The sequence below is a fragment of the Perca fluviatilis genome, chromosome 2 (genome assembly GCF_010015445.1).
Source record: "Perca fluviatilis chromosome 2, GENO_Pfluv_1.0, whole genome shotgun sequence".
NCBI lineage: Eukaryota > Metazoa > Chordata > Actinopteri > Perciformes > Percidae > Perca > Perca fluviatilis.
Window position 1 is genome coordinate 23,187,108 of NC_053113.1, and position 9,207 is coordinate 23,196,314.

The following is a 9,207-nucleotide window of genomic DNA, read 5'->3' on the forward strand; positions in this document are numbered from 1 at the left end:
GTGCTTAAATTATGATACATCCAAACAAATAAAATTTTGATCAGATTACCACAAATCAACATGGATAAGACAACCTGCAGAGCTTAATATACAGTTTGGCTCCCTACAGAGAAAGTTGGGCCCAGACCTGTCATCTGCCTGGTGAGTAATGCATTTCATTTGGAGTAGTTAATCAAGTGATTTCAAAATAAAATCTGCTAACAGGTGCATTTTTTATTACGATATTGAGACGTTTTGAATCTTGCAATAACAGGTTTAGAAATAAGTGTAATCACCTTGCCCTATTTTTTTTTAAATGTTGTATGCTTAGGCCTATTACTGACAAGATCATTCAGGCTACATCTACTTCTTCCTTTTATAGGCATTTTGCCAAATCGTGGTGTCAACAAAGGGGCGCAGAGAGAAACCGAGGCCAGCCCAGAGGGCGAGGCGCGGGTTAAATTTCATGAGTCACGGAAGTATTATAATTAAACCCGAGAGTTCACTGATCAGTCACACAGATTGACAGCATTTTATCCCGGGTTCAAACGTCTCTTTGCACGGTTTGGGCTCAATTATAATTGAGTTTACCTTGGATTTTTATTTTAATGATCTAGAAGTGCCAATGCCAATAAAACATTGAGTCATCTGTTCTTTGATTTGATCGAGAAACGTGATCACACATCTTTATTGGGTTAAATTACTTATGTTTTCTGAAATGAGGATGAGAGTAGGGCACATGCACAGTAGCCTAGGGCACATGCACAAATTATGCCTCCAAATGTTTCACTTTTAGATCCAGCAACAAAGTAACGCACTACTTTTTATGGTAACGAGTCCTGAGCTGCTGTGATCATGCGCATTTGTTGTCACGCTGTCTTTGGCTCTTCGTCTCTTTGAAGGAGCGCATCTTTGCTCTGTGGGTTCAGTGACGCGCTCTGCTCTGATCTGATCACCGGACGCCTGTGAGGATTTTAGTTGTGACTTTAATCTTTAAGATGGAGGACTTGAAAACTTCGGACCGATTTTTTCACAAGTCCTTCAGCATCAGCAGCCTGTTGTTGAGACGAGAGGGAGTGATGGGTGACCAGGAGTATCCTTCTCAGTCCCAGAAACTGCGCTCCGCACATTCAGAGAAATCCAGTCAAGAGGAAAAGTTTGACAGTGAAAATAACTGCGAAACCCCCAAACTGTGCACTAAAGCGGAAACCAAACCGGTGAGTGCAAATGGAAAGCGAGAAGGAAATAAGGGAGAGTTAAAGAAAGGCGTTGGAGCAGAAGAAAGCGTTAAGCCTGAGAAACCTCCTTTCAGTTATAACGCGCTCATCATGATGGCTATCCGCCAGAGCCCGGAACGACGGCTCACGCTCAATGGTATCTATGAGTTTATCATGGACAATTTTCCATACTACCGACAGAACAGACAAGGGTGGCAAAATTCAATCAGGCACAACTTAAGTCTGAATAAGTGTTTCGTTAAAGTGCCACGCCACTATGATGACCCGGGTAAAGGCAACTACTGGATGCTGGACCCCTGCAGTGAGGACGTCTTCATAGGTGGCACATCAGGAAAACTCCGGCGCAGGGCCGCAGCTGGCTCCAGGACCAAGCTTGCACTAAAAAGGGGAGGAGGTCGTCTGATGTCTTCCAGCACTGCAACCAGCGTGACCTTGGCCGCAGCAGGTTCATTTTACTGGCCGGTCCCGCCGTTTCTGCCTCTCCAAACACCAGTGCGCACTCACCTGGGTGCAGGGACTTATCTGAGAGCTCACCCCCGCTTCCCAAACCACGCCACATCGATGGTTTCACAGCGGTCCCGGTTGAGTGCAACAAGTGCTGTAGACGCCGCCGACCGGTTCGTGCAGACGCACCAGGAGATGTCTTACATTGGACTCAGCTGCGCGCAATCCCGACGCCATCAGATTGGCACCGCCTGCACCGCTTTCTCCACATCCATCCCCGCATGTCCCCTGCCGCTGTCGGATCCGTACTCTTTTAACATGATCTCCGGACAAGCCAGCTACTTTTACTCTCACCAAATACCTTGTGCCGCAACGTTTAGTCCGTGCCAAGAGGAGTGCGCCACTTCCAAGACATATCCGGGACAATTTGTATCCAAGAACGGCCACTCAGACCTCGGGGGGTTCTGTAATGACTTTCGAAATTACTGCCCTCAAGTCAGTTCAAGCCCTTCATCTTGGAATATAGAAAAATAGAGTGACAGTCATTGTACCCACTATCTAAGATTTAAAACATTGCTGTAGAATTTAGATGAACACTGTTGGTAAATAAAAGGCCAGAGCATCCTACTTAAAAGAGTTCCTGCAGATTAGATTTTCTTGAGTTTATGAAAAGCCTGGTAAATGAAAAATATTCCGCAATATTTCCCCAATAATGTCTTTGCGTTGCAGTGAAAGATACCTAAATTGAAATAGGAAATGTTTTTGCACTGGCTTTGTATTGATTCATCAGAACGCGTGTTGAAAATGTGTCAGATTAACAAAAGATAGCTGATACATAAACAACATGAGTCAGGGTCTCACGTACATTGATATTTAAACCGGGCTTATTCTGACACATATATATATATAGGCTAGTCTTGATTACGCATTTGTTTTTTTAAAACATCAGTGTAACCAGGAACTGGGTCAAATCGTAATTTAAAAAAAAAATAATGTTAACTGAAACTATATTCTTGTTTTAGAAACAATGCTTTCTACTTTTCTCATGAATTATTTTCCACATATACATATGCACTTGCCAGTAGTAGAAATTGAAGTGGTTTGCGCGCATGCATGTCACTGTTTGAGGCCTAATGCCATCATCTGAAATTGTCTGCAAAATACCGTCATTTAAAAAATGAAATAAAATGTTAACGAAATTATCATTCTGTCTGAAGTCATTTTCCAACATGTTGACCGAGACATTTAAAAGCTATTAAAATGCGGAGGGAGTTCTGCATGGGTGAGTATAGTTCCAGCTAACTTAATTAAAAAATAGTGTAATGCAATTATTTTTAGTCCAAGGAGGTGAAATCGTTTTAAAATATTAAATAAGTATACTGTGAATGGACGAAAAAAAAAAATACAACGTTAAATTTGCTGCATTTATTGTCTTCGATTTGTTAATGTTGCAACTATTTGAATTAGCCTACATGTAATTAAACGTGTTTTCTATTCACCTCATCAAGGACCTACTGTTGTTGATTTGTTGTTGATCATTTGAGCCCACACAGCACGGACGATACATAGACGGATTCTTTTTGAGTACAATTTGTGAAATCGCGGAGAGGATGCCTCTTTACATGCTGTGATCCTCTACCTTTTTTTGATCAACAGTTCAAATGTGCACCTGAAACTTCTTTCTTGAGGAGGCATCATGTTGAAACAGTGCGCAGACACAGTGTGATGTAACTTCAGCAGGTAGACGTTCCAGTCCCGCTGATCTTATTGATCTGTCTTGTGTTTCACCCGGCGCTGACATCATTACCTGTTCAACTTTCCCTCACCTCTCCCAGAGATACAAATTCATAAGGAAACAGATGTATGCGACTACAGATTAGAGCAGCTTTCTGGACGGCTGCCTCCGTGGGACAAAAGACTCTTTATATCAAGAGACCCCAGCCCGTCACCCTTCCAAGCCCAGCCACATTCACAGTCGCCTGTGGTTAAAGCAGACTGGGCTGGATCAGGTAACTTCACTGTTGGCAAACTCACAGTCTAGATAAATGCGAAGATTATAATGTTTTATTACTTGCATGAGTAATTGTGGTCGCAGCATAGAGAGCAGAGGACAGAGCTGTGAATCAACAGGTGGTGCGAAGTAGAATTTGGGGGCAGGCGTAAGAAGATACTGTTCGCTGTTAGTGTAATAAATAACCACATTTTTAACAGCTCTACAATAACCACAGATCTATAAACCCCTCCTGCTACAGATAAATGAACATGTCACTTAACAGAGACCGTTGGATTGGAACATTTTGGTGCAGATATCTGTTGCTGTTAATCGTGTGCTGAAAGTTGCAGACATGCTTTCTGTTCTCGATTGTTTTCACTAAGCCCACTTTGTGAACTGGTGCCACCAGAATCAATATTAAGGGGAAAATATTTAAGGGACTGTACGAAAAATGAAAGGGTAAGGAGGAGGAGTCACAAAAGGGGGAGAGTGGTGGACTTTTTATTTTTAGATCAAAGGATAGTGTACATATTTTTGTAGATCATGGGAGAGTTTTTTATTTTTACAATCACATATTTATATGTAATTTAATTCTTTGCTTAAGAGATTCATTGTAAAAAAAAAAAAAAAGGTCACATACTTAAAAATAAAGATGCCTTTTCTGTGAGACATGTGAAATGAAGGTGTGTTAGCCATGTGTAGGGGACACTCCTCCATCAAAATCAGATTGTAAGACCAGTATGTCCGTTTTGTAAATCAGAATATGGAGACCCTAAAGAAAGCAATGCATTTGGCCATACTCGTATGAATAAAGTGCATATAAATTAGATATATTATACATTATTCAGTTGTTTCAGTTAAATTTCTGCTCTCCTAATTGGACAACTGCAAAAGTGTTTTCAGATCACTGCAGTCCAAACACATGTAGGCTAATGCCACACTGAGCTCATTTTACAGGCCCACTCTCCACAGTTTTAAGTCTTTTGGCTGAGCTAGGTGTTGTTATATAGATATAGTACCCTACAGCTCTGGAAATCAATCCTGCACACTTTCCTGCCTCAACAGCACACAGGCTGCCTTTATCCGCATCAAGTGGTTTCCACAGGTAGAGCTGCCACCCTTTGAAATAAGGTGGGTGGGTTGTACACCCCCAGGCGTCTGTCTGTCTCTTGCCAGAAAGCCAATCTCTCAATGTCTCATTGCTACTGTGTAGATAATGTATCCTACATCCCAGTCTCTCTCTCTCACACACACTTTCCTCTCATTCTTGTTGTGTTTAAAGAGCAAAACAAAGACTTATCTGTTTGGGTCTGTGGTATCACTTTGGCTGCTCCCTCTGCCATCTCTTTTCCTGTGACAATTTTTTTTTTACAGAAAGGGCCTTTGTGGTTAATGTACTTATATACGGTATAAATACCGCACCCGAAAACAGCACCCCCACATGCTTTTCACCAGCTTGTAATAATCCAAATAGGTATTCAGAAAAAAATAGGAGCAGGCCCTACCTGTTAACTGAACTCTGTAAAACTACTCCATTGCATATAATTAAGATTATTGCATTCAAAATTGAGAACATACTGTAAGTATTATCAGAGAAATATACTTAAAGTACCAACAATAAAAGTAGGCTAGTCACATTATGCTGAATATGGACTTAGTCACTGTTATTGTACAAAGTATTAGTATATAGGCTCTTATTACTAGTATTATTTTATTATACTATTCCATATTATATCCATTATTACATATTACGTGATTAATATTCTGTTATATTGCTGCACTATAATCTACCATATTGTTGTACTATATATATTATTATGTTATGATATAGGCTATTACAACACTGCACCTTTTACTATGTCTCATATTTATCACTATTTCATCATGCACCATATACTATGTTAATGTGATGCATCCTTGCAGTATATTCTATTTAATTAAGACTCTGCGGCTTGGTCACTCTATCAGCACCATCACGTCATCTGTTTAAATTTTTTTCGATTCTATTTTGGGTTATGTACCTCTTATTATATACTAGCTTGTGTGCATGTGTTTCTGTTACTGCTGCAACAATCGAAATTTCCCCACTGGGGATCAATGAAGTAAATCTTCTTATTTTATTAATAGGGTTATTATAACTGATGCATTAAGATCAGTATTTTAATGTTGTAGTTGGTCAGGGTGGTGCTACTTATAATTTTGTTTTTGACTGTAGCCTATCGTAGGCCCACTCTAAATGTTTGCTTAATCAGCTAAATATAGGCCTATAACGCAAATGTCAAATAATTTAGTGGAGAAAATATCTAAAATACTTCTCTTTGAAATGTAGTGGAGAAAAGGTATAACGTAGAATAAATGTAAATACTAGATTACAAGTAGCTAACTCAACGTTGGACAGTTACAAAGTAATGATGTACATTTTAACGGGACCGTAATAACCCGGTAGTTATTACAAGATTTTGAAGCGCGTACTAGTTGACCCGGAAGTAGCTTGATCCACACGAGTATTGACTGCAGATCGTTGCGGATACGAAGGCACTCGGTGGAAACGAGCGGCACACGATCTAAAGAGACTGTTTTCATAAATCAGCGACCATGTAAGTATCTCTAATTGTCAGTCAGTCGTTGGGAAAGTATTTATTTTCGGTCTCAGAGCCTGAACTCTGAATCGCAGCAGGGAGAAGCTAACACTTACAATGCTAACATGGTTAGCGTTTTAGCTAGTCAGCTATAGGAGCCAAGGCCGGTTAGCTCGAGTTGATATAGCTACCCATGTATGTCTTTTCTTTGCTATATACTTTCCAGCCCAACTATGTTACATCTACGTTACTATTACAATTATAATAAAGAATGACCAACTGATTATTTTTTTAACTGACGTGGTTCAAATGGAAAAGTTGCGAGTCCGGAGGCACACAATAGCATTGATATAAGATAACGTTAGCTAGCTAGTTAACCAAATGGTAATACCAAGCACTAACGTTACAGTGTTTGAGCACGCGTTGTCTTGCATGCGATACGTTACGTTGTTACAGCTTGTAATGAAATATATCATAAATGTGACGTTTATCGTATAGTTTTTGATGCTAGAGCCATGTCCGTATAATGTGTTAGTAGACAGGTTTCCTTAGTCTGTGTGTGTTTGGGCTGAAAACTCTGTAAGCCCAGTGTTCCAGGTAACGTTAGCCTACATACCAATTTACTTTTGCCATACAGTATTGTAACTTATATAGTCCAAGTCTATAAATGTGGAGTTAGCTGGCATCCAAGATAGGCAATGCATCTTAAGAAAATTGCACAGTAAAAAAAAAAGAAATCAATACTCAAATGTATATATGATTAACATTTTGTATTGGTATTGTTGTGTCGTTTTCAGGAGTCTCTTAACAAAGCCTAAGTCAGAGATGACCCCTGAAGAGCTCCAGAAACGAGAGGAAGAGGAGTTCAACACCGGCCCTCTGTCGGTGCTCACACAGTCAGTCAAGAACAACACTCAGGTTCTCATTAACTGTCGCAACAACAAGAAGCTGCTCGGAAGAGTCAAGGCTTTTGACAGGTACTGAGCCCGCTCGCTGACTTGTTACTTTACAGTAGAAAAAAGAAAGTTCTCTGCGCTTCTGCAATCCGGTGCAACCAGGGCAGGACAGGTCAGTGTAGAGAAAGGGGGGGATCACCGGTGCAGCACAGATGTCTCCTTAGTTTTTTTTATTTAATAAGGTGCATAACAGTGACTAGCGTTTGTAGGTTACATCTTGATGAAGATGTAACCTACATAGTGCACAAGATTTGTTCATTCGCATTATCGATGCCCCCTAAAATGACCATATGAGGCTACATCTTCCGCTCTATGTGTGGATGAGTTTCATTCACAAAAATGTTACTAAAGAGTAAAAAGAAAGCTTTCAAAGTTTCAGGTCCTGCTGTCGGAAATCAGTAGGCAACTGTCTAAAAAACAAAAAACTCTTAGTAAGTTGTCAAACCTTCATGGTGATAATATAGTAAGCAACAATACTCATTTAGCACTACGTTTGAGTTATACATTTTATTTCAGTTTCATATTTAAACTACAGATTGAGATTACGGGATTATAATTCTTAAATCTAACTAGTATTTTTCCTCTGTGGAGAAAGGTAGATTATCTGTATATGGCTCGTACGACAGGTCTGAATTTTGTTTGTACCTAAGAGAAAATTCAAAGTCAAAATTCTCTTAAATCACATAATCATCTTTAATGAATCTGTATTAGTTTTTTGTTGTTGGATGAGCCCATTGTCTTTTCAGAGTTTTTTCCTCCTTTAGTGATACTATGTTTCAATGTTTTACTCCCTCGCTATCATTTTAGGCACTGCAACATGGTCTTGGAGAATGTGAAGGAGATGTGGACGGAAGTTCCCAAGAGCGGAAAGGGAAAGAAAAAGTCTAAGCCAGTGAATAAGGACCGCTACATTTCTAAAATGTTTCTGAGGGGAGACTCTGTCATCATCGTGCTGAGAAATCCTCTGATCACAGGAAAATGAACTCTTTATAGGCGTCTAGCTGAATAGGTCGGATAGCCCCTTTTCTTATCCTCTTGTTTTCTTTTTGTTGAATGATTTGAAGGTGGACTGTCATTAATCTACACCTCTTTGTTTTGTTGCCGTTTTGTCGTTGGATCACTGCAGTCACTATTCTATTGTAACATACATAGTGTCGAAAGGATGTCTGTACTTTTTGGAGAGTTTTGCGTTAACAGAAGTCCTCTGTATTTTTCATTTTAATAATAAAAGTGATGAATAGATTCAAGCATTGTGGAGGTCCTTTTTTTGCTTTAAGCTTCCAAGTTTCTCCCTGCTTTGAAAACATTTAAGGCTAGTTTGATAAACTGTTTCTATGTAAAAATAATGTATTATTAATCTCATTATTTTTTTATTATTGAATATTTGGGGATTGTATTATAGTGTTTCCATTCTTCTAACCTAAATATTGTTAATGTATATTGTTTGTTTTTTTATCTCTCTCATCTATTGCACACCACATCAGATGAATCAGAGAAAGCTTCGGCAAAAAGTTGTTTTTACTCCATTTTTTTCTCGGGTATCCTTGCCAGCCTACCACTCTCCCCTTCCACCCGCTGTCACCCTTTCACTCTCCCCTGACAGCATCTTAGGTGTCGGGCTTGATTTCAGTCGGCAGCGCTCAATATGCGACAAACTGCCGTTTAAAGGCCCGCTGCATTATTGATGAGACCAGATGTGCTGACTGTCACTTCACACCCTCATCTCACTCCCATTTCAGCCTGTTCCCCTCTGCCGCTCAGCCCCTCCTGACCACTTAGGTTAATTGTCTTAATAGCTTAACAGAGAGTCTCGCCTTACTTCCCTCTAACAGTTGGCACCTAACCTCTCGCTCTTTGATGCTCTCAAATTTAGTGGTCAAGTGTACGGGATTTTGATTGTGTGAGTAAATAAGCTTGTCTGTGCATTTTACAATTTTGGGTGAGCTGAATGGCAATGATTTCTGAATCAAAGTAGACCTCCCATTTGGTTTAGCTTGTAAGCCTTATAATTAGAAAAT

At 39.8% G+C, this 9,207-nt stretch overlaps 2 protein-coding genes across 2 annotated transcripts; both read left to right on the plus strand.

Moving 5' to 3' along the window:
• Positions 1-977: 977 nt before the first annotated feature.
• On the plus strand, positions 978-2,195 carry foxg1c (forkhead box G1c). The gene has a single exon (XM_039787269.1). The coding sequence runs from the start codon at positions 978-980 to the stop codon at positions 2,193-2,195; it is 1,218 nt and encodes a 405-aa protein (XP_039643203.1).
• Positions 2,196-6,116: 3,921 nt separating this feature from the next.
• On the plus strand, positions 6,117-8,436 carry snrpd2 (small nuclear ribonucleoprotein D2 polypeptide). Its single transcript, XM_039787283.1, has 3 exons — positions 6,117-6,251; positions 7,031-7,210; positions 7,997-8,436. Coding segments are annotated over exons 1-3 (357 nt in total). The 5' UTR covers positions 6,117-6,249; the 3' UTR covers positions 8,172-8,436.
• The last annotated feature ends 771 nt before the right edge of the window (positions 8,437-9,207 follow it).